General features: G+C 36.6%; 3 protein-coding genes across 3 annotated transcripts; 2 read left to right on the top strand and 1 right to left on the bottom strand.

Moving 5' to 3' along the window:
• Window positions 1–1252: 1252 nt before the first annotated feature.
• LOC113768631 (G patch domain-containing protein TGH) lies at window positions 1253–12167 on the bottom strand. Its single transcript, XM_027313068.1, has 16 exons — window positions 11886–12167; window positions 11392–11482; window positions 11209–11303; window positions 9886–9989; window positions 9554–9615; window positions 9393–9467; window positions 8669–8820; window positions 7688–7763; window positions 7510–7596; window positions 7239–7316; window positions 5561–5705; window positions 4465–4954; window positions 4005–4289; window positions 3802–3927; window positions 2730–2948; window positions 1253–2468 (listed from the first exon to the last, which is right to left on the bottom strand). The coding sequence occupies exons 1-16, from the start codon at window positions 12018–12020 to the stop codon at window positions 1707–1709; spliced, it is 2982 nt and encodes a 993-aa protein (XP_027168869.1). The 5' UTR covers window positions 12021–12167; the 3' UTR covers window positions 1253–1706.
• A 936-nt stretch (window positions 12168–13103) lies between these two features.
• LOC113768075 (protein Dr1 homolog) lies at window positions 13104–16453 on the top strand. The gene is made up of 6 exons (XM_027312309.1): window positions 13104–13547; window positions 13674–13735; window positions 14460–14549; window positions 15178–15272; window positions 15495–15563; window positions 16084–16453. Exons 2-6 carry the CDS (start codon window positions 13681–13683, stop codon window positions 16258–16260), a joined length of 486 nt encoding a protein of 161 aa, XP_027168110.1. The 5' UTR covers window positions 13104–13547; window positions 13674–13680; the 3' UTR covers window positions 16261–16453.
• A 1348-nt stretch (window positions 16454–17801) lies between these two features.
• LOC113767946 (protein MIZU-KUSSEI 1) lies at window positions 17802–19014 on the top strand. Its single transcript, XM_027312151.1, has one exon. The coding sequence runs from the start codon at window positions 17904–17906 to the stop codon at window positions 18732–18734; it is 831 nt and encodes a 276-aa protein (XP_027167952.1). The 5' UTR covers window positions 17802–17903; the 3' UTR covers window positions 18735–19014.
• The last annotated feature ends 6548 nt before the right edge of the window (window positions 19015–25562 follow it).

The following is a 25562-nucleotide window of genomic DNA, read 5'->3' as shown; positions in this document are numbered from 1 at the left end:
GTTGGGACCTGTTGAGCCTTTGCATCTTGGTTCGTTGGTGGCTCGTTGTGGTTCGTTGGGACTTTTGTGGTTCGTTGAGATCCGTTGGAACTTTTATGGAGAAGGTGGAGCTTGTTTGATATTTGTCTACTATTTACCGATGTTGGATACACGCCAATGTGGAGATTTGTTGAGTATGTCATTGTATCCCACATCAAAATTTTTATAAAGAAATATCTCATTTTGGTGGTTATAAATATAGTGGAGTTAAGTGAGTTTAATTGTGCTAAGGGCACCAACCCAAGTGCCATGTGCACTAGTCCAAGAGAGTTTTGGGGGCCTGTGCCCCAATCTAAGAGGAGTTTTGGTTTGGCATTAAACCAAAAGAGCAAGTCATGGGCCTTTGGGCCATTAAGCATCTAGTGCTATACCCACCTGTTGATGGGGAAGAGAAGACGGTTTGGCTAAGGGAAGATACAAAATTATTTTTGCACCAATCATGTGAGAACTGGAGAACAGTTAGCTGATATCTTCACTAAGCCTCTAAATGGTCCGAGAATTTATTATATTTGTGGCAAGATGGGCATGATTAATATCTATGCTCCATCTTGAGGAGGAGTGTTGAAGATATGTAATCTGATATTATGGAAAGATTTGATATTGTAAATATTAGGAAAGATTAGATTTGATTGATTATAGTATCATATGATTATAGTATCATATATTAATTAGATAATAGTATGATTATAGTATCCACTTGTGTATATATATTTGTATATTGTGTAGTCCAAGAATGAGATGAAGAAGAGTATTTTTCTCTCTTTTTTTTCTTAGTTTACAGGGGCAAAGGACAATCTTTTGTCCTTTGTAGCGAAACAAAAAGAAAAAGGGAGCAACAATGGGATTGGTGCGACACATTCACACGTGAATATTCTGGACCGCTTTGTATATCCTTCTCTTGATGGGGCTGTACGAGCGAGTGGCTGTGGTGGTTGAAACTTGAAAGAGAATTGATTGATAGCAGTCTTCACCCACTGTCCTCTGCTGTAAAAGCGCCTTATAAGACCTGCTGTTGTTGGATAACTTGTACATGGAGACTCAAATGTAGTATTAACTGACACTTGAAACGTGGGCATTGAATTTGAAAGTCGGGGGAGGGGAGGCTGGTTGACAGATTGTTGATAGTCAGTCCTCTCTGACCATTAGATGCTGCACTTTATGCTCTCCTCAGCCACCGTTCAAGAAGAGAGCTTTTATGATTTTACAAGACTAGTGGTTCTAACAAGAAGTATTATCATCACAGTGTTTTCTCCTACAATAAGCATTAATCATATCTTGCTAATTAAAAACTGAGACATGATCAACAGGCCGAGTGGAAGCAGAAAAATTATTACATGAAAGCGTACGTTTGAGCATCGCACCAAACTACTGAGACATGCAGACACATAAAACATTGGATTTTCAAACAGCTTCACGGCGCCTCCCCAAAATAAGCCTCATTAAATTCTGCCTCCCGGCAACACCAATTGTATGTTATTTTCGAACTTAGTCCCAAGCAATACAATCACGGGGGAGAAAGAAACTAATCAGAGCTTTTGAGCCGACAGACGGTGGAATTAGCAGATGTACATATCTTGATTCACGTTGCTCTGAGACATGCTAAGTGCACTATCAATTTCTGAAAAAATATACGTTGGAATTGAGGTGGAGAAAGGGACGAACTTTCCTTAATCCCTGTGTCGACGTCTGTCCTTGGCTCTTCCATGTGCTTTTCCAGAACCATAACGAGAATCTCTCTGTGTCTCTGGAGAATCTCTGTGTCTATGTTTACGGTGTTTCGAATGTCTTCGGCTGCTACTCTTTTCCTGAGATGATCTCTTCTTTTTCCCTTCAGACCTTGAATAATGTCGAGAACCATCAGATGAATCAGATGTTTCACTACCCGAGTTGCTACTTCTATGTCGATGACGGCTACGTTTTCTGCTCCTCTCATCTTCTGAGGAGCCACTGCTCCAATTTCGGGCCCGACGTGTGGGACTCTTAGTCTTCCTCTCCTCTTTCTTTACATTTTCAGATGCGTCTTTCCTGCCACTTTTCTCAGGAATGCCAGCCTCAGTCTTTCTACTGCCATTTGTTTGCGCGCTGCCAGTAGTATTTTGTTTGTCATTAGAAGCTTGTGCCACTTCTGCAGTCATGAAACTTCCAGTAACAGCATACCCCACAGAGGATCTATTACTGCCAACTCCAGCTGTATCCTTTTCTTCCCTGTCAACAATTATAACTTCCTTGCTCGAAGCTGTTCCACACACACTATTTTCTGTGTAAGGCAGATCTGGGGGAACCTCTAGGCCTAGCTCTTTACCTAATGATTCTAGGAAGTCACCAGCTATCAGACGATTTAGAGTTTTATTTACAACTTCAACATTCTTTTGTGGATCCTCTGCTTGGATGGGATTGCTATCATCCTCATCATCATCAGAAAATATGGCCTACACAAATAGGATTTTGGAAACAAATTAAAGAACTATCCGCTCATGGCAGAAATAAATCCCAAGAATTATTGAAACATATTCAAAAAAAGGGTTCAGACTAGTGTGATTATTGTTGTTATTGATAGGAAAGACAGATGAGACTTCAATCCAAGGACTTCAACCAGACAATTAACCATCATTTCTTTGTTTCCACATAACATGACAATCCTAATGTGCTTTCACCACCTAGGAGAAAGTCAAAATGAAAGATGAGAATACCTTGTAAAGATCAACAGGCTTCTCAACATTTTCAACATTAACCTCAACCTTGATTTCCTCATCAACAATGTCCCTGCCTTTCTCCTCGCTGCCCACCTTGGAGAGTGATGATTGGTCACTACCTAACATCACATTTTCTTCCACTTTCGCAGCAACAACAGGATCTGGCATAAAGATCAGTGTATCCATTTTGCTCCTTGGTCGTGGAGCTGGAGGTGGCTGCAGACGGTAATTTAAACAAGACATTATTAGCTTTTAAGACAAATATCACAAGATAAAAGACACAACAGGCACTAACAAAGATAAAAGACACAACAGGCACTAACAAAGATAAAAGAAAGTCCAAGCTTTAAAAAAAATGACCAAGCAATACAGATAAGGTTAACTGCATTCAAGAAGAAATTTCACATTGTTTTATGCCGAAACACCCAAACCAATAAATTAAGTATAGGAACTTTTCAAACCTTTACTTTAGCTTTACATGATTTTCGGTTTCAATCCCCCAATAACATCACTAAAACTTTCTATCTTGTTCTCATTCAATTTAATATGTCATGACTATGTCTAGCCTTTTCCCAAAAAAACTTGCAAATTATCTGGCCACAGTTGGTGCTTATATCAAGTATTAATGTGCACAGCCAAACCATTTATCTTAAGACAAAAATACAACAAATACAATCCTCAAAAAACAAACATGTAGAGTGCGGCTAAAATTCAGTTACAGGTGTAACAAAAAGTTAAAAGATCAGTCAGATGAAAAAGATGTAAAACCTAATGCACTGACTTAATAAAATCAAAGTTGATGTACTCTTTTAGCCACTCCAATGATCAACACAAACTAGATGACGGGTGAAATCAATTCGGATATACAACTCGAAAGGAGTTATATAAATGGCAATTAAGGCTCTCAATGAATGCATTTCCCATAACTACTACAAGTAAAGAATTTACAGGTTATTATGAACCCTAAAGAATAGCAAAAGGCAACAACATACACCTTGAACAACAGTAGTAAAAAAAAAAAAAAGCAGAAAACCTAAAAACCAAAAAAAGCCAAGAAAAAGAAAAGTACCTTGCCCATATAAGGATCAATTAAATCAAAGCGCTTGCACAGAATAGGGGAAGGTCGCCACTGAAACTCCTCCCGTCTTGGATACCTTTTTTCTTTTATCAATTCTTCTTTACTAGCTTTAGCTTGCTGCAGAAAATACTGAAGTTAATGAGTCAATCCTGAAACAGCAAGGTTTTAATATAAACAAATTCCTTACCACATACCTCCGGTTCACCAGATGTAAACTGCAACCCTGCTGTAGGTAGTACACCTGCAAACAACTGACTGGGGGTATTAATTTCTTTTCCCCGTTTACCTTTCTCGATAGCTTCAGCTGCAGCCTCAAACTCTAATCTCTCACGAGCACGAGCAGCTTCTGACATCTGACTTGACCCACCAACATCCATAGAGCGTAGTCCTCCAAGGTACTTCTCTTTCAAAAACTGTTCAAACCTTGTTTGCTTTGCAGGGTCATCTTGGAAAGGTTTCACAACTTCTGGATCTTCAGCCTAGATTCAAGATGCAAAATAAGTAAAGACCTTTTAGTTTTTTCAGGGAAACAAAATCTAATGTAATGAAAATAGCATGTGGTTAAGGCTGGAATGAGTAGAAGGCCTACACTTAAAACAAGAAAAAAAATATATATTCCTAGTGAAACTGGAAACAAAAAATTGAGAGACTCACAAATGAAACTGGCTTCGTGAATGTATCTGCAAGATTGAATTGTAGATTAACGGTATCAGTCGAGGCAGCAGTCACAGCTGTATCTTCAAGGCTTCTTTCAAGAGGCTTTTCCCCTAAAATTTTGCCACGGTTCTCAGCTGTCATCTTCTTAACATTTTGAAAAATTTTCCCATCCAATTGCCACTTTTTGCCATCATTGTGCTTCTGCCTTTCCTCCCAGAGCTTCCTTGTATAATAATCCTGACCATTTCCTCCAAACAGAAAAGCAAATAATGGGTTTGACTGATTCTTTTGCCGAGAGAGGTCCTCAAATAATTTGCCACAGCGAGCTACTAAAGTTGCCATTCCATCAATCATGAGCTTGAGATTATTATCCTCTGGAGGAGGAACTTCAGGGGGAGTTTCCTCAGTGATTTTGTTGCCAACATCTAGTGGAGCAGTAAACTTATGATGGGGGACAAAATCCTTAGGAATAACTGGAGGACCAAATCTGTTAAACATTAAAATAGAAGTCATACAGGAGCCCTACCCCAAGATAAAAGAATTAAGTAGCAGGAAGATAAAAAAAATGGCCAAGAAATTCAGCTTTCTTCAGCCAAATTAAATAAATGGCATATAGGATAATATGGAAAAAGATCTAACAAAAATTGACAAGAAGTAATTATAGAAACAAAATCTATCTCATATTAGGACAAGAAAATATATCAGTAGTAAAAAGATCCTCTTAAAATGATGGGGCCAGGTGTGCAGGCAACAACTTTTGATGGATGATTGATGAAATTTATCCATGGCAGACATAAAGCATCTGGCATGTGCAAATGCAGCAGCAAATGGGAACTAGTAGTTCTTCAATTACACATGCAGACAGATAAACACATCTCAAAATTCTTGTAAACAGAAAATAAAGCACACATCACTATAACTAATATAACTAAGACATAAATGGCTCAGTTTTGACCAACTCAACCATTCAATAAATGGCCTGGCTAATTGGTAAGTTTCATCATTAGCAAAGCTCTTAAGAATTTTCTCGTCAGCAGAAAACTAAACATTACAATGGTAAGCATTATTCCAGAAGCAAACCTTCTAAGAATACCTTTCTAACTGGTAGTCTGAATTTGAGGCAGCCTTAAAACCTGGCAAGAGTCCATCTTCCTTATTACGCAACAATTTTATATTCTCATTCATTGGTTTAGAAGGCTCTTCAGTTTCTTCAACATAAGATTCTTCAAAGTCATAACCTGATACAGAAAGTTAGTGAGAAAGAGCAGCCTTTAAGCTGCAAGTCAAAAGATGATCTTAATAAGACAAAAGGTTTATAAAAGTGCAGTAAATGATTTTCTTTCAAACATAGTGGCACACTCTCTCCTATCCCCTTTGTCATTCTTTCTTTAGCACTACTGCCACAAAATACATCCAGCTTAGTCAGAGAGTGAGCAGGGAGTGTAAGGAACTCTTCACCTAGATGAAGGATTCATTTCCTTATCTTGTTTGTGAACAGGAGCTAAAGCAAGGAGTACAGGACAGAGAAACTTAGATAACGTAGACAAAATCAACAACTTGCATTTTTACACATAATCCTTTAGGCACTGTTTGGACTGAAAGAAAGGGAAGCAAGGGAAAGGAAAGGACTCTGGTGGAAAAGAAAGGAAAGGACAGTAAAGGAAAGTGGATTTGAACCATCTTGTTTGGATTAAATATGAAGGAAAAAGAAAGGAAACATGAAAAATATTGTTTAGCTTAGGGAAGGAAAGGAAATTATGGCGCATTAGTTATGTTTTTATCCACAATGTTAAAGTCTAATTTGTAAAAACATAGGTTTTTTAGGAAATTTTAGAATTTCTATTGATCTTGATTTCCTTTCCCTCCATTTCCACCCACTTTTGGATGGAAATTAAGTTGACCAAAAATAACTAGACCTTATCCCTCCCTTCCCCTCCCTATCCTTTCCTTTCCCACCTTAAAAACCAATCCAACCTTCAAAAACCTTATCCCTCCATTTACTTTCCTTTCCCTCCTATTCCCTCAAAACAAACAATGCCTTACTGACTTGATTTTAACTTTGAACTTTAGTATTTTATTCTGTTTCCTGAACCTTTTAACTTGATATAGAAGGCGATAAAAAGAAGAGGGTTTACTTATCCCACCATTTTTTTACTGTCTTTAGATCACTTCACCAAACAGAGGGAAAAGATTCTGCAATTACACTTCTACTTCTCTAGCTCCATTCTTCTACTTTCAAATCAATCACCATCATGTAAATCTCTTATACATCTGTGCAAGTATACAGGCTTGATCAACCAAACCTGACACAGTGACTAAAACTATTACTCCAATATTTTCTTGGCAATCCCCTTAAAATGAAACCACAACCACCAAATATTTGTGGAGGAAGTAATGCATGCAATCTTAATTAGACATTATTTAAACATCAGGGGTCAGACATCAAAACTAAAACAAAATTTTTTGGAAAAAATAAAAAAAAATAAAAAGGAAAGGAAAGAACACAACAAAGTTGCCACCAATAAAACCATCTAGAATTTCAGATATCTGAGTTCTCCATTAAGAAGAGTTTATGCAAGGAAGCAAAAAAAAAACCCAATATTTGACTGCCGGTAGGAACAGAAACTAAAAAAAATGTTAAAAACACATATTCTCAACATCACATGCACAAAGGCATACACCCGTAGAGATGCAAGAAAACACTATCTAAAGCAGGTCTCTGGAGGATATGCAGATAAAGTGAAAATGCAAGCAAAATTGCAGGGACCAACCTGAGGCATATACATCTTCATCTTCAGCATCATAATCCTCAAGAGCACCAATGCCAAAACCCGGTGCAACGCTTCCTGCTGATAAATTCGTAGTACCAAGTTAAAAAACCAAACTAGAGTGATTGTGTGTGTGTGTGTGTGTGGGTGAGAGGGGAAGAAAGAGTGAGGGAGAGAGAGGGAGAACAATGTATCCTATTGAAGATGGAGTATAAAATTAGAGATAAAAAATAAATTGCAGATATGTCATATGAAAATACTTGCATAACATTACATTTGAAACCAAACAGACTATCACCCACTGGAAAAGGCTTCCGATGCAATGTCTCCTTGGTCCCCAAAATCCGTGATCTTTTCCTTTCTGAATTTCAGGTAGAAAAGCAGAAACACACAGTGACTATCAGTTAAATTCAAGTTAACAAAAAAGTTAGCCATTTCAACAAAATACATACCCCTAAATTCAGGAGCATGCTTGAAAGGATCATAACCTAAACCATGTGAGTCCTGTTTTGGATTGAGAACATACACCTGGATAAAGAGATAACAGACTCACATGAATCGATGATTCTACAGATAATTCTGAATTCAGAAAAATCACCTCAAGAACAGATAATTCTCAATCCAGAAAAATCACCTCAGGAGGGAAAATCACCTCAAGACGGAACAGTTGGAAAGATACATTTAGACCACGAAATAATCCGTTTAGATCACGAAATAAAAATGCATCAAATAAGATACAAGATGTAGAACGCTATACAAGAAATCATCTTCCCCATCACCATCTGAGCCAAAGAAGTGACAGGAACAAAGTTCTCCTCTAAACCCCCTCTTCCCCACATTTTTTAAGCAATTAACAGAACCATCATATTCATGATAAAAAAGATAACTGAGCCCGAAAGTGTGTTATGTAACTGGGTAGTCCAACAAGCAAATAGCTTATGAGGAGAATTCCTACAAACAATATGCGTCAATTAGCAATAATTTTTGTTTCTTCATACTTGAGGCGCACAATGTTAAAAGTTGTGTCATCCTAGTCTTTGCTTCTCAATGATCAAAGCAGCAAAAGACCGAGACAACCTTCACTTGGCAAAGAACAAATCCAGATTTTTCTTTGTTGCTAATTCAGCTTTGAAGCTTTTCATGAACCTGACTGTTTCTTGGAGAAATAATTTAGTTATTCCTTCTACAAATGTCTAAATGAAGAATAAGATACTTTAAGACCAACATTATATTTTTCTGAGACTTTGCAGCTTGAATAAACTACATGAACTTCAATTGCTGTTGCGGAAAATAGACAATTTGACTCAAAAGTCAAAGCATCATAAACAAAAGGTACTGAAACAAAATCAATATATCAGCAAATTAGAAGTCCAATTACTAGCAGATAACATTTCTGTATTTGATTCACAGCATAAGCATGGAAACAGACTTACTGGTGTACTTCTGGAAAAAACGGTACCATCGTCAGCTGACGGATCTGTAACATCCTCAACGTCATTGTCAACCAGTTCAGAACTTGCACTCTTTCCAGCTGTATCGCCAGCTGAAAGTGCAAGAAAAGCTTTCCTAGCTTCTCTACGAAGATCTGCATTGAAGGCCAAAAAGTTTCTGAATCATTAAAAACTACGACAAATTCCATTCTTCAACAATTATTCAGCTTAAACTCCATTTAGTCTGAAAGAATGTCTAAAGATACTGGCCTAATTTTATTAGCTCTAAGCATAGCACACGCTGTTTAGGAGCTACTATTATATTTACAAATAGTTGCAATTAAAATTCATGTCTATTAATTTTTCTTTATTATCGAGCACAAGTAAAATTGACGGGATGCTTTCACCACAATAGAAAAGGAAATGAAAACTACGATCTTGCCCAGAAATAATTCAACCAAAGATGCAATAAAAAAATTAATAATAATAATGGACAATGCTAGAAAGAATTAAAGTAAAGAACTGTGAATGCTTCATATTTGAGACTGTTTCTATGACAACTTTAGTTAATTGCAAATAGAAGCAAGACCTCTCCCCAAGATTTTTACAAAATAAAAATCCTCACCCACATTTTTGGAAAACTTAGAACAGAAAAAACACTTCCAGATTACAATGTCAATTATTACACTAATGCAACATCATCTGAATTCGCCTGCAGAAGGCATACCATAAAGAGAATTAGCACTTGATTCCTTTATTGAACGACCACGCCTCCATCCCATCTTCAATAGTAATTTGATCCCTGATCAACACAGTTTGCCCTTAATAAAAGACAATAAATTAATCAAAATGAGTAAACACTTCATTGCATCTACAAGTCAAACTTACCAATTGATTCTGAGGCTGGAACTAATACTTCATCAGGAACGGGTCCAGGAATAGCTGAGGGCCTGAAAAACACCAATCAGAATTCCAAGGAAAAGGTAGCATTAACAGCTTCGTTATCGACAAATCATTACTATGCACGACAGTTCTGGATACATAACAGTCTATACTTTAAGCTTATAACAACACTTTAAGTCTAGTTCCGGGTTTTTTTAGGTTTTAAATAAGATCTAAACATTAATACCAGCTACTAAGTTTTTCAACAAATTGCAAGTAAAAGGGATGATTTTGCACAGCCTATAAATATATGTATGCTATAAGAACTTCAAACAAACCTCTTCTCTTGTTCCTTCTCAGCTTGTTTCCGAGCAAGTTCTGCTGCAGTGAACCCAAATGTATCAAACTGCATAGACGTCCCCAGGGAGCGACCCTCTAATTCCTATAAATATACAAATTAATTTTTTTTAAACCAAAAAAAGGAAACCAACCACTACTTCATTAGAAGGCACTTGCAGGTATCAATTAAAGTTTCACACTGAAGTCCCACAGACGTTGGTAAATATCCAATCTACATGTTTGAAATAGCAAAATAATGCAAAATTAATATCACAACCTCTAGCCCATTTATCTCTTAAGGTAACCATTAAACAGAAGAGTCTGGAAACAAGGAAAAAATCAATGATTTTTATGCCCTTTGGATGAGTCCGTGACGTAGCCCTTCCTTCTTATCTAGCCCTTACGAAATTCATAAGAAAGAGCAAAAAATGCACAAAGATATGAAAATATTTGAGAAAATTCTTCTGTTGCAATAGCAACATCTGTAGCTGTAAGAAGTATTAACATCAATAGAAATTTTATTGTTTCTCTTTTCAATTTTTGAATTTACATTGTAGATTTTCACAGCGAGAATCTGCCACTTTGGTGCATTTGGTTCCAAAAAATCCATCACTTCTTTAAAAGTGAAACAGTCCCTTGAAAAGTTAGATTCTTTTATCTTGAACAAGCATTCGTCTAGATTACTAATTGATGTAGAAGTGTTTTCTTTGTTGGCCTCCACAGACCCTATGTTGAGTGTCACACACATGACCTACGAAGATACACTTCTAGTCAGGAAAAAAAATTTAGGAATTTCAAGAAGTTATATAATTTAGTTTACTAACAATTATTTTTGAAAACTGATAATAAAGATCAAATAGGTGAAGGAAGTAAAGGAAAAAAATAAAGAAAAAGAAAAAACTCTGCATCATAGAAATATGCTATTAACAAGATATATCCTAACATAAAATCAAAAGTGGAGCCAAACCACAAGCAGGAAACCATAAACGAAAAGACATTTCAGAATTCTTGACCGGCAGAACTATAAGGAAATAAGAAGATGCTCTGTTTCTGAATGCATCTCAATAATAGTCCATAAATATCAACAAAAGAATGTAGCCTGTTATCCATATTACATGACAATTAAATTGAGACCCAAAACATAAATAACACAGAGTACAACCTAAAATGATTCCTTATCTACTGCATACATTTTCCAAGGTGAAGAACATATCACAGACATAATCGGTATCTACTGCATACATTTTCCAAGGTAATGACATATTACAGACATACTCAGACTTTATTCTATGAATTCAAAGATAAATGAGCAACAGTCATACATCTTTTTCATCCTCATCCAAAAAGTCCTGAACACTTTGTTGCTTAAATTCAGCTCTGCTCTTCCGAGAAGATGTGAAAGACTGTGGAGTCCATCCTGCAATTTTTCTTAGACAGCTCAATGTATAGTCCAATAAAGGAATTTAATTGTTAACCATCTACAATAATTACCAAGAAAATCGTACCCTCTTTAGAGCCAACTGTATTATAATAACCAGCCGAAAATCCACCAGTAAATGCCCCATGAAACCTCCTCCTCCCTTCTTCATCTCTAACCTGAAAAAAAAAAAATTCCATATTGGCCAAGACTATTTAGATTCCATCTACCAACACAGATTACTAAAACAGATTATTAAACAAGAGTGCAAATGCAAATCAGTTCATGCGATCCCTCAGAAGAAAATGCAACTTAAAAGCGAAAAAGAAATTAAAATTAATCAAACTGCCAACGACCAAAAATGACATTACAGAGAAGCAAATTTCAGCAACCTACTAGCTTATAAGACTAATAACACATATTCATTTTTCAGGTGGTATTAGTCAAGGATATTAATAAGTTTATTACTTAATAAAACTTCAAATTTAGCTCAAATTTGTCAACGCATACCAATTGCAAACCTAAAAATTGATTAAACAACTTCTGAAAGACAACAAAAACAAAACTTATAAGCAAAATTACCTCTTGCTTCCAGGGGACGGCGGTTCGTAACTGACCAGAGGCTTCAGCGACAGCCTTCTTCTTACGAGAGGTGATTTCTTCTTCGCGTTCTATTGGTGTTCCGTAGAACACGAAATCTTCTTCATCGCTGTCCATATTTTCTGAATAGAATTATCAATTATGAGTTAATGTGATCAACGTGACCCTAATTCTGCTTGATTGTTATACTACTTGTGCAGGAAGAAGTTTTGATTCGAGAATGATGAAGAAGAAAAAGAAGCAGCAGCAGCAGAAGCTCCCATTGAAGACGTGCAATATGATGTTTTAATGGGCACGACTTTTTTGCTTTTCGCTGATCAAATATTAAAGACTAAAAGCGTGCTTAGCGGCAAATCATGGGCTTCATTCCCTATGTGGCCCAGGCAGGCCTTGGGCTTTAGAACTTGAACAGCTCTGAGGGGTTGTCAATCCCCTTACCAATTTTACTAAACTATTTGCTTCTGAGTTAACATTAAGCAAACAATTTTCGAGAAAAAATTGTGTTAATGTTCTTTTTTTTATTTATTTAATAGAATTTTATGTAATGCTACTCAAAGTGTAAAATTTGAGACGCGCAATATCTAGTCCTAAAATCTGATTTGTAATCTTTTTCTTATATTTGCACACATACGGGAATCTAATAAAAATACAACTAATATTAAAAAGTGTCTATTAAAGTTTTTTTTATATCCCTTTCATTCGTCTCTACTTTTTGCTTCAAGTTTGTTCAAAAAATTTTGAAGATAGCTAGGGACGGGAATGGAATAGGTATAATTAACCTTAGGTGCAATTGGTACAGTTGTTGTATTCTTTTCATAATTTAGTGCACACTCACGTACCTTTTTATTATATATCATGAAATACGACAAAGTTACGTAAATGTATATTAAATCATTAAAAAAAATACAATAATCGTACCTAAAGCCAATTGTACCTACCCCAAATCCACTAGGGGCATAGACCATATTCATCATTCTTGGTTTTATTTTCAAAAAGAATTTTTAATATAAAAAATAAAAAGAAACTAGAGCACAAAGAATGTGGAAGTTGACGAATCTACCATTAACCTTTCAGCCGGATTCCAAAGCCCAAAATGCACACAGATCACAGCCCATTGAACCCAAAGAGACTGAGTTCCTGACGGGTCACACTCCGCAACAATCCAAATCCATCCCCCAGGCTCCTCCCGTAACACTCTCCCTGTCTCATTGGCGAATTCCAATTCCGATCCAACTGTTTTTACTTCCTCTCTCGTGCCTCGAGACGGAAACTATATAAACACCGCCCCATAAGTTTAATCGTCACCTCATCCACTCTCCACCCCGCACGTACTCATCACGGACCAATCAGGAACCTTTCCAATTGGGGTCCCACAGTGGATCGTCCCCACGCCCTCTCTAGCGCGTGGGAATGTCCAAATCCAACGCGCTTTCGAGAAGAATTGTTGCCCTAGTCGCCTCCGCTTCTTCACTTTCTCTCTCTATAATCATCGACAACCACCATGAATATGAACACCAACGACCGCCTCCGCCTCCGATCGCCTACTTCTGTAGCTTTTCGTAATCTTCCAATCGGTTGATTATAAACCGACCGATCTATCCCTCTCTCCTCTCTGTTTCCTCCGATTCGCGATTGTATCTGCTGGTGAGTGTACTTTTTCTGAATTTTGCCTTCTTCGAGCTTTAGATCTCTATCTTCGCTTTTTTTAATATAATTGTATCTGATATTTGCTGTGAAGTTCATGACTTGTGATTTCATTTTATTTTGAAGGCCAATAATGGAACCGATGGACATAGTTGGGCGAACAAAAGAAGACGCTTCTCTTCCTAAAGGTTCGATTTGATCCCTATCTTATTACTGTTCCTGTATGAATATGCAGAATTTTTTTTTTTTTGCAAATTTTTGTTTCTTGTCCCTTATCGGGTCTATATGCTTTTGAGCTGCTATTCTTGTTAAAAGGGACTTTTTTTCTGTCAATTTTTGTTAGATTTTGGATTTTAGGTGGTTAATGTCTGGCATGCTATTTAGATGATTCTAGGGTTCCAGCCATTTGGTCAGTTTTTTAATAAAGCAATTATGTAAATATATGATGAGCAATTTCAAAAGCCAAAGCAAAAAGAGAAAAGAGAAATTTTTTACGTGAACTGGATTCTTTTCTGGTTGAAAGGGGCTTCTTTTTTCTGTGAATTTTTGTTGGATTTTGGAGTTTTAGGTGTTTGGATGTTGGGCATGCTTTATATTCGATTCTAGGGTTCCAGCCGGTTGGCCAATTTTATTTTTTTAATAAAGCAATTATGTTAAATATGGTGATTTATGTTTACACTTGGTGATGAGGAAGGTCAAAGGCCAAAGCAAAAAAAAAAAAAAAGAGGAGAAATTTTTTTGTGTGAACTGGGTTCGTTTCTGGTTAATTGTGGTTAATTGATTTGGGACATTGATGCCAGTTTTTCCCCTCATTATTGTGTGAAATTGTGTGTTCATTCTTTTAACAATTTTTTGTGCATTTGCATGTGAAACTTCAATTGACTATTTGCTGATTGATATGCTTTCCTGCAGCCACTATGACAAAAATTATTAAAGAGATGCTGCCTCCAGATGTTCGTGTCGCAAGAGATGCACAGGATCTTTTGATTGAATGCTGTGTAGGTATGTAGTGACAGATGCTTTTTAGTTTCATTTGTATATGATCCATTGGCATCATCCCCGATATATCTGTGATTGTGAGGGCATTGATCATTTCTTATTGGACCATTTTAGGAATTAAACTGGTTACTTTCAGTGGTTGTTAATTCTTTTATTCAACTAATCTTCTAACTTGTAAGAATAAGACTTTCCTTTTTGTCATATCACCTTCTTTTTCATTGCAGTCTACATGTATAGTAAATAAGCGTGCAAAGTCTGAATATAAAATGCTAACTTAAAATTGACGTGCAAAGGAGAATACAAAGTGATCTTTTGGTAATCAAACTTGGACTTTAAATTTGAAGCTTGGGAACTGGAAGTATTAGTTTGATAAAGAGCCAGATTTAAGGACAGAGTTCACTTGAGAGGATGGAACAGAATGTGATGTTGGATTTAATGTTCCTGTCTCTTGTGCAATTGTGGGATAATTTAATCTATGCTTGATTGAAGTTTTCTGCCCTATTAGACATCTCTTGGAAGTTTCTGTTTGTTTGATGTTGAATCTCAAGTCTTAAATCTACTTTGGGCAAAGTTAAGATTCATGAGTTTTCTTTTTTGGTTCTAATGTTTGATCGGTTCTTTTTTATTGCAGAGTTCATTAATCTTATTTCATCAGAGTCGAATGAAGTTTGCGGCAAAGAAGAGAAAAGAACGATTGCCCCTGAACATGTTTTGAAGGCTTTAGAGGTTTGTACTTTGAGCCTAATCTGTTCTTAAGTTTTTCTTTTGTATAAGTATCTTTCAATCTGTGTTTTTTGTCAGGCAGTATTTATTATTTCTGTAAATAGAGTTTCAGTCTTGGGCTGATTCAGCTTATGAGATCAATCCCAATCTCAGTTTTGACCCAAAATTGACTACATTTTTTTGAGAAGGATGAATCTTGTAATCATGGTAATTTATATGTGGCAGGTTCTTGGTTTTGGGGATTACATCGAAGAAGTTCATGCTGCTTATGAACAACACAGAAATGAGACTATGGTGAGTATTCATCTCCCTTTTACTTCTGTCCTGGTTTCAACAGCATAGATGCTATGTTTTGAATCTAGTCAACTGACTTAAGGGGCCGTTTGAAAGTTTCCGATTATTAGCTCTGTTATAATGCCTAGAGTTGTCAAAATGGGGAGAATTCTGGGAGGCTGTTACATTTTAATTCCAAAATTGTTGTTTTACGAGTATCTAACTGCAGTGAATTGTGGTTCCTGCATGTTGCGATAGTCAAAATTTTGATTTCAATCAAATCCATGGAAACAGTCTCAGATATCCTCTATAATGTTGTTCTGACGCCTTACAATTTGGATTTGGAATATATTTTAAGTCATATTTGTTTGATTGAACATTTCATTTATTTCAATCTCTCTTTCTTTCCCAAAACAAAATCTGGTGCTTGGAATCAAGTTTAAACTTGATGAGCACTTAAAGGGAAATCAACTGTCTTGAGTATTTTTGTCAGACCGCCTGAGATATTTTGCTTGTCGCTGGTGAAATTGTTTTCTGACAGGATACTGTAAGAGCTGGGAAGTGGAGCAATGGAGCTGAAATGACTGAAGAAGAAGCATTGGCTGAGCAACAGAGGATGTTTGCCGAGGCACGTGCTAGAATGAATGGTGGTGCCATTGTTCCTCCTACAGTCCCCAAGCAACCGGACTCAGAACCTGAGCCCAGTTTGAATAGCTAACTTGTAGGACCTCCATTATAACGAACCTGTAGGCAAGCATCTGGACTGGTTAATTAGTGCTTCTCTTTCCTATCTGATGTACAAAAAGCTTTTGGTAGTGGACATTTTATACTGTTCCGAGTTAGAATTGTACCGTACGGATTATGTTTATATACTGTGTAATTACTAATTAGTCAGTTAAAATTTGCCGTCCTGTCTGTGTGTGTGTGTGTGTGTGTGTGTGTGTGTTTCATATTTAGCTCAGTTAGTGCAGTCAGGCGGTGTGCTTCTCTTGCTTAGTATCCCATTTAATCCAAGGAGCAGCTTTAGTGAATGAGGATTGAAGTTGCAGCACTGCACCTTTTCCATGGAAAGCCATGGCCTAGTCTGTAGTGGACGACTAGCCATTGGGAAGGATAACGTTATAGTTTACAGTATAAAATGCGCCCTCTGAATTGAGTTGATGAGTTTCTAAATTCTATGGTGGCCAAGTAATCATTTGATCATTCTCCGGAGTGGGTTTTCCAGCTTTACATGGTGCTCCGAGGCCACTAGAATAGGTCCTACTTGGGATGCTTAAAATGGCGGTCTGTGTTACTTGGGAGGATGCTAACTAGTAGTAACTGCGTTTTTTTTATTTTTATTTTTTATTTTATTCACCTGGTTATGCTTTCTTTTCCCTTTCCCTTTTCTTTCTCCATCTTTTTGTTGTGCTTGTTTTGCATACTTTGAGATGCAATACTTAGGAAGTGCTCTCTCAACTCCTGCACTAAGGCAAGAAACTGGCCATCGGCCACCAAGCTACGCATCAAATTCAGGTTTTCTTTAAGCCGTAAATCAAATGAATCTCTCTTAAGCTTCAGATTCTTTGTTGAACTACGCAATCAAATGGACCCTTTGATATCTTGAATTTATGTTTTCTGCGATTTATCACCTGGTGCATGCGTGTATTTACTTCTGTCGTGTGCAAGCCTAGACATTGATTGAAGGGATCCACTAGAGTGATGATCCCCAGGAAGGTAAAGTTTGTGGTTGGTGAAATGGGCACAGCTCATGAAGTTCTATGCGGGAATCTGAACGCCTAACCTAAACATTACGTCACCGAGTGAATTATATTGCCGATAACTGAGCAATACCAGTCTTTTGGGGATACCATGTCTGGTGCAGACCTTAGGAGAATCTGGATGTTTTCTCAGTTTACTGGAACCAAACATCATTCTGGTACGTGTTGGACAGTTCAGTGTGAATGGCGATGTCTCTTTTGTTTTGGTTCTTTTTGCTGGTATTTGTGAGCACTCCAATTTCGCTGTATTGAGATTGAAGTCAAAAGAAGAGTCAGCAGAGCAAAACTCCTTTCACTATCTACCCCACAAGAAAGTGAAGTAACACAACCAATGTCTCCCCAGATTCTTTTCTTTATTTCAAAACATCTCTGTGCTTTTCTCTCCTATTGCTGTGGGGTAGCTTATGTTCTCTTTGTCAGGATTCTTAGATATGCTCTATACCAAAAGCAGTACAAACAAAAGAGAAAGGAAATAAAGAAAGAAATTACAAATCCACAGGAAAAAAGGAACAAATTGGAATATTTTCTCTCTCATTCTCTTTCCATTCCCACTAACTCATTCTTAAAGGATTTGTCTTGCCCTTAGTATTTCCTCTCTCAGATGAAGACAATCATGGCAAAGAATATCCAGGACCCTGCTTCCAAGAGGCAGTTTCACTGGACAACCAAGGTCAGTAATGAAGATGAAGAGGTTTCAACCAAGTCCTGCTCCAAAGCTATTGAAGAAGTAAGAGGGGAGAAGGATAAGGTGCCTGTAGACTCAAATTCTTCAAAGAACCTTCTAGAGCAGGTGAAAAGGGAAGATGATAAACAGGTGCAAGAATCAGCAGCTACTTCTGCTAATGCTACAAGGAAGAAACTGCAAGCAATAGCAGTTTCTAGGCTGCGCTCTGTTCTGACGGCTTTTGGTCGACACAGGGCGCATTTTCAGCAAGGTCTTGGCACTAGAGTGGTGGGAACACTCTTTGGCAACAGAAGAGGACACGTACATTTTGCATTCCAGAAGGATCCCAATTCACAACCAGTCTTCTTGATTGAGCTTGCTACACCTATAACTGGATTGGTTCGTGAAATGGCTTCTGGTTTGGCTCGGATTGCATTGGAATGTGACAAGGAAGAAAAGAAGAGCACAAGACTACTAGAAGAGCCTCGATGGAGGACTTACTGCAATGGAAAGAGGTGTGGCTTTGCTACAAGGAGGGACTGTGGACCAAAAGAATGGAATATATTGAAGGCCGTGGAGCCCATTTCGATGGGAGCAGGAGTTCTGCCTGGAAATGCAGATGATGCTGCGGAGTCTGATGGAGAACTGATGTACATGAGAGCTAAGTTCGAGAGAGTTGTTGGTTCTAGAGATTCGGAGGCATTTTACATGATGAATCCTGATAGCAATGGAGCTCCTGAACTCAGTATTTACTTGCTTAGAGTCTAAACATCCACCGGAAGTTCCACTGATGCAAGCTGCTTAGATAGTAGTTTTTCTTTTCAGTCTTTTCGTTCTTTGGTAGAGGAGGAAACTAAGGATCATCCAGAACTCTGCCATGAACATTGAGGTTTAGTTGCCTTGGATGTTTCTTAACATGGTCTTTTCCTGTTTTTGTAGTTATAGAATGTCAAGAAACTGTGTTTGCTGTAATTTTTAGTTTTGGGGTGGAATGGAAACTATATATTACTTGCCTAAATGTAGAAAAGATTCATGAGTTGGTTTCTTACTCTATTCTTAGTTAATCTTTCTAAGTTTATACATCTATTTCCAACTTTCTTCTTCACTGATTGTTGTATCTGATCAACAGTGGACCATTTCAGCTCAAGTAAGTAATATATACTAATAGCCAATGCTTTCTTTACTTCAGTGAAGAAGTTTCAGATTATGTTGAAATAAATCCTGTTATTTATGTCTAGCGGTCTTATGATGAATTAGTTCTTCGACAAATTTCTTGACGGGCAATGCTCTAATGTTCAATGATAGGTGTCCTGGTTTCATCATACTCCTTTGAAGAACTTTTAAGGTCGTCTTAGCATAGGTATTGCATAATTTTCCTCTGCTGCTGGCACGGTAAACCTGTATACTTTTTGATTGCTTAGCAGATTCTTGGACAAACAAAAACCATATTTGTTGGAAATATCAGAGATCTTCCTCTGCTTTCACATATTCTCAATTCTTTTTCCTATATTAATTCATCGTCTCTTCCTGTTTTTTGAGTTTAAGCATTTCCCAATTCCCAGTCTTGTGACAGGATTTCACTTTTGACATTTTTGTGGTATTATCAATTCCAGCTGTCTGGTTTTCCATCCTTAATTCATTGAAGCGTACTCTTTTACATCTTTATTTTGATTGTGAGGTTGCTTTTCTGACAAACAGCCTATTAAAAAAAAACGTCATACCTGTGAAATTTCAGCATCCGATCCAAAGGTATTAGATGTTCCAATCATTGATTTTGGTGCATAAGTTTGGTCTAAGTTGATCAAAGTAACCTGTATGAGAATCCCAAGAACAACATTTTACTAAAGCTTTGAATCATTGTAGTCCCCAACCAAAAGCAAACTCAATCACAAATCTTTGCCTGACAGGTTTTATATTGCTCCAAAGTTTGGCCTGCCATATTTTTTAAGCATTGCCCTGTTCATTAAATAGTTAAAAATTAGCCAGAATGTCATCCTCTGTCCACAACACAACACATATGATCCAACCTGAGAACATGAGACAATATTCAGCATTAGGAAAACAGCATCTTGAGCACAACCTAGCCAGGGGAATGGAATCAGGTTGTGAAGAAATCCAAAGCCGCCTTTCCCTCATGTTTGCTCGAGGATATAACAAACAAATGTCTAGGAGATGGGATATCCTTTTTGTTTTTAATCCTTTTATCTCAAAGTTAGCCCTATATGTTAAAAATCAAGGAGATAGCTAGGGACTCAATAATACTCAAAGAAAAAAAAAAAATCATGTTTGAAGGTAAAATGATGTGCCAGTTCTTTTTCCAATATTAAAATTCCACCACTGGATCGGCCTATCCATTCTTTTGTTATGGCCTGCATAATTATCTTGTAACATTGTGATTCCCCTCTACTTGATCACTATCCCACAAAGCAAATGAATAAATTAACTCAATAGATACCACCAACCAATGCTAGAGATGTTTGCTATATATTGAATTGCATTTAAACTCAGAGAATATAGTACTACTAGCTAGTTAACATCATTTCATCAATTTATAGTTGCCACTGATTGACGTAATTATGACAAATACAAGCCACTAGAGCATCAAAATGTGTACTATTAGATAAAGGGGTTAAGAGAGTACGTTTTGCCATCAGGAGATCCAATAGTTTGAGATATTATGGCATGGCATCTTATGTTTCCTCATTTCAAGGCTTTCTAATGTTTTCTTAATAGTGCAAAGTGAAAAAGGGGGAAGGTGCTGGAGGCTGGAGGGGCCATGTTTGAGGATCTGCCGCAGATTACAGCAACGGGAGGAAAGATAGAATTGGAGATTATGTTCACAGCAATCGAGGTTGAGGTTTTTTGTTTTTTTTTTATCATCTAGTCATTATGGTTCAAAGATTCAAAAGCTATGTGCTATGCATAAAGCTTTGGTTTGCTACTTTGTCTTCTAATTAATTCAATCAATGCAGGATAAGCTCAAGAAACTTCAAAGCTTCTTGGTGAGCTATCTATGTCTAACTTGGTCTAAAGTGTTTGACACTATAATCTCCAAAAATGTTAGTTGTATTTCCAAAAGGAAATTGTTATTCATGCTCCTCTCTCTCGTCACTCTTTTTTTTCTTTTTTGAAAAGTTGAAAAGTTACTATATAAGAGCGTGAATAACAATTTTAGAATACCATTACAAATCAACTAGGAGGACAAGGAGGGATTGTTGCTGTCACCCCTTCCCCCTAAGGCTTTTGACAATCCTATTATAGCCCTTTAAAACAATTAAAATTCTCACTTATATCCTAATAAAGAAATTAGATTTTGATCCCCCCCCCCCCCCAACAAAAAAAATTTACTAAATCATTTAGTGTCCCCTTAAAAACTTTGAAAATTTCTAGAGTTTTCCCCCAAACTTTTACTACATATAAGAGTATCTTATTAAATGTACACCTTCACTAATCTTGCCTCCAAAAACCTCAATCTCTGGTTCCGGTGGATAATATTGCCCATAATGTTGTATAGGTAATGATAATCATATTTCTTTTTAAATTTCTTTTACCCTCTTGTTATGTATTTTGCCTAATATAGATGCTGGTCATTATCAGGCTTAAAAAAGGAGAAAAAAAATAAAATGTTGATCAGGCTATTTAGATGAAATGAGTCATGTATGTGCACAGTTCGCTGTGAATTTTAGTAGTTTATCATCTTATCATATAGTTTGTACTAAAGTTTCATACACATAACACATGCATTCGAACTCGTCAATCTATTTATCGTTAGCGTTAAAAAGATTAATCCATTAAAGAAAATGCCAAAGCAAATCTAAACACGCCAGGTTCACATCTCATATATAACATAGCTAGTAACCTAAATGTAGGTGCCGGCCGCACCCATCTCATAGTTTTGATAGCTGCATCTACTGAGAAATTCTTTTTTGGCAATGTGTGTCTGCTTTTGCATAGTTTAGGGATTAATTCATTGAAACTTGAAGAGCCCTCTTACTTTGTCAAATGAATGCATGATTTTTAGAGCACCTTTGTTTAGAGTCTTGTGCAGCACAGTTTCTTCTCTCGACAAACAGCACTTTACGGCACCAAAAATTCTTGTTCTTGAGGAGTAGAAAAAGTTTATAATGCTATGTTTGGACTGTTGTTGTTCCTTGGTATCATGTTGATGAATTGAATCAGTATGATTTATTCATCATCTTTGTGTGAATTGATAAACCCATATCCAAACCCCAAATATATAGTACTATTAACATAAAAGAGTATGTTAAATTGCCACAAAAAAAAAAAGAGTATTAAATTGGTGGAATTGGAAATAAAAGATAAAGAGGGGATTCAATTTTTTTGATAGAAGAAAAATGAATAATAATTGATAGATTTTTTTTTGTTTACTTTTTGGGTGAAGAGGGACTAGATTTCCCCGAGTTATATGTGCAAATTTAGGGTTTATTCAATTTCCTTCCATTTTTTTCCTTTTTCAAATTATAATATGGTACTCTATGTTTTTCTTTTCTTTGTCTTGTCTTTCGGTTTCTACCCAAAAATTCTAGATGGAAGAAATATAGTAAAAAAATCGAAGAAGGAAAGCAAAAGGAAAGATAGCTAGAGAAGGAAAAAGGAAGAAACAATATTCAGGCATAGCGGTGGCCATGGTTTGAACAATCATTTCTTAGCCATACGTGCTTGGATCACTAAGTACCGAAGATGTGACTTGTAAACAATTGGGCTAAAGACCTTTCCTCCTATACATTCCCTTCTTCTTTCCTGATACTTGATCTCTCCTTTGTTATCTTTGAAAGTATTCTTCACCATTTCTTACCATTCCTAAGATATTCAAATTGGGGTTTCCCTGCTTTCTGCATCATAAATGCCAGGAATGAGACAAGCTAACCAGAACAGCAAACTTTTGTGCCAAATGTAAAAAACATTCACCAACTAAATCTAGAGATCAGGTCGAAACTAGCATAACATTCATGAAAATACATGATCCCCTGTGGTCACAGCTACATTTTCATGCTCCACAGGCAATGGAATACAAGTGACTGCTTAACCAATTTATTTGACAAATCTTGCAGGCTGAAACAGAAGAGGATCATCGCCACTGCCACCACGTCTCCTGCAGGGATCAAACTTCGATAGAGGCTGCAACCTGGTGCCACTTCCTGTATCCTCCTCCACTTCAGCACCCATATGAAGGCTATCATCAGCCACTGATGGAGTTTTAGCTATGGGGAAGCATCCTTGTTTTCATTGGAAAACGTGTTCCAAACCTATCCTGCGCTTATTTGTGATACCATGTATTAGACGACAATGCAGCAAAAAAACACATTTGAGTAAACATCATTTCTCTGAAGTACCAATGAAACATCTTTTTTTGACTCAGACAATGAGTAGTTAGTAGGCTAAAGAGCGCCACACTTATGGAATTCTTGGTTCCCAATCAATCACATTAAAACACTAACATACCAACTAATCTAAACATTGTAACTTAATTAGGAAGGTACGTAAGACACACAAATTCTTTTGTCAACATTTGCTATATCTGTGGCAAGTGCAAATAAATTGGTTATGCAGAAGTGTAGATCAGTCAAATTGTTATGTTCACCTTTGTGTTGAGGAGAATGACTAAGATTTTGTCATCGATCAGTTGCAAAGAAACCATTTGTATACACAACTTTTAGGGATTTTCATAACAACTAAATTTGGGAAGGAAGCTCCAACAACTTCAATTAAAAGTATATGCAACACACATAGGAATAATATTTTTTGTTACACTTTGTTCTTTGCTTTTTGGGTCGACAAAATTAATTAACAACGCAGCTAGTTTGTTATATGAACCTTTAAGACCATGGGGGGAGAGGACAAGATTGCTACTAAAAGCATTGACTCTAGTACTTATTGGCAAATTATCATCAAATTAAGCTTAAAAAAAATTAAGTACTTATTGGTCGAAAACGAGGATATACTTCACCCATTTGTGGAAACAGTTTTTTGCTTCAAAAAAAAAAAAAAAAAAGACTGTAGTGATGACTAAGACTAAGAAGCCATATAGAATATTTATTTGCTGAAGAATGCTTTGACTGGATAAAATGATTCATAAGCCGCTGAATTGTACTAAACTTTGTTTAACATCATTTCATCAATCTGTAGTTTCCACTGATTAACGTAATTATGACAAATATAAGCCGCTACAGCATCAAAATATGCGTTAAAGGGGTAAGTAGGGAAGAAAAAAATAGAGTTTTGCCATCATGAGAACCAATAGTTACTGATATTAAGGCATGACATCCTGATTTCAAGGCTTTGTAATGTTTTCTTAATCCAAAGTGGAAAAGGAGAAGCTGCTGGAGGCTGGAGGGGCCATGTTCCAGGATCTCCCCCAGATTACAGCAACGGGAGGAAAGATAGAATTGGAGATTATGGTTCAAAGATTCAAAAGTTGCTTGCTATGCATAAAGCTTTGTCTTGCTGCTTTGTCTATAATTACTTCAGTCAATGCAGGCTCAAAAAACTTCAAAGCTTCTTGGTGAGCTATGGCTTCTCTAAGAAAGGTTTCAAGTGTTTGTTACTATAATTTTTCTTTTAGGTAAATGATATTCGTATGTCTATTTTAATTTCTTCTGCAACCCTAATATGTATTTTGTGTGCGTATTGTATATGCTCGTCAATAGAATATTTAAAGGGCGTACAAACATTATCACCCTTTTTCTTCTAAATCAAACGAACGAATTCGAGATAAATTAGATTTTAGCTCCATAACCGGCATGCTTAATTTTTCATCTAGTTCTAGATATATGCACTTAGAAACCGATCAAACCTACAAATTAAACCTGGTGAATGCAATAACACATTCCCTCTCTCTAGTTTTTCGTTATGTATACAAGAATGAGAAGGCAATTGATCACACATATGATGATCCTCTCTTGGTATTTCAAATGTCACATAATTAACAAACAACGATATCATTATGTTGATGTAGCAATTATCTGGATGAATCGGGTGATGTAATTACATATTTTGTCATTTAAACCTGCAAATATGCATGCACGTATGAAATGCATTTAAACCTGCAAATGTACATATTGTCATTGTCAAGAAAAAAAAAATCCATTAAAACCTAAAAGTAACCTAAATGCATGCACTTGGTTCTCATCTCATATGGTTATATAATACCAACCTAAATCTATGTAGACCACCCTCGCCAATCAGCACTCATCACCTGGTTTTGATAGCTAAATCGACTAAGAAATTCCTTTTAGCAATGTGTGCCTACTTGTCTATAGTTTATGGACTAATTCATTGAAACTTGAAGAGCCTAGCTCCTACTTTGCTGATTGCATAGATGATTTTCTGGAGCATCATATCTTTGCTTAAAGTCTAGTCTTGTGCAGCACAGTTTCTTCTCTCGACAAACAGCATGCTTTGGTGCAAAATTTCTTGTTCTTGAGAACTAAAAACGTTTATAATTGGATGTGTGGCCTGTAGTACTGTTGTCGCACCTGACCATCATTTTGATGAAATAAACTAAGTATTATGTATTCATCTTCGTGTGCATATAAAATACATCATCCAAGAAGTCATTGGAATTGATAAACCCAG

This window comes from Coffea eugenioides, chromosome 4, assembly GCF_003713205.1.
Source record: "Coffea eugenioides isolate CCC68of chromosome 4, Ceug_1.0, whole genome shotgun sequence".
Lineage (NCBI taxonomy): Eukaryota > Viridiplantae > Streptophyta > Magnoliopsida > Gentianales > Rubiaceae > Coffea > Coffea eugenioides.
Note: the sequence above shows the minus strand (reverse complement) of the source record. Positions and strands in the feature narration are given on the sequence as shown.

Excerpts from the sequence above, each read along its gene's own strand:
- LOC113767946 (XM_027312151.1), top strand. The coding sequence starts at position 17,904 with ATGAAGACAATCATGGCAAAGAATATCCAGGACCCTGCTTCCAAGAGG.
- LOC113768075 (XM_027312309.1), top strand. The coding sequence starts at position 13,681 with ATGGAACCGATGGACATAGTTGGGCGAACAAAAGAAGACGCTTCTCTT. Across the intron at positions 13,736-14,459 it reads AGACGCTTCTCTTCCTAAAG|CCACTATGACAAAAATTATT; the intron begins GTTCGATTTGAT and ends GCTTTCCTGCAG. Across the intron at positions 14,550-15,177 it reads TTTGATTGAATGCTGTGTAG|AGTTCATTAATCTTATTTCA; the intron begins GTATGTAGTGAC and ends TTTTTATTGCAG.
- LOC113768631 (XM_027313068.1), bottom strand. The coding sequence starts at position 12,020 with ATGGACAGCGATGAAGAAGATTTCGTGTTCTACGGAACACCAATAGAA. Across the intron at positions 8,821-9,392 it reads AAGTGCTAATTCTCTTTATG|ATCTTCGTAGAGAAGCTAGG; the intron begins GTATGCCTTCTG and ends CCTTCAATGCAG. Across the intron at positions 5,706-7,238 it reads TGAAGATGTATATGCCTCAG|GTTATGACTTTGAAGAATCT; the intron begins GTTGGTCCCTGC and ends TTTCTGTATCAG.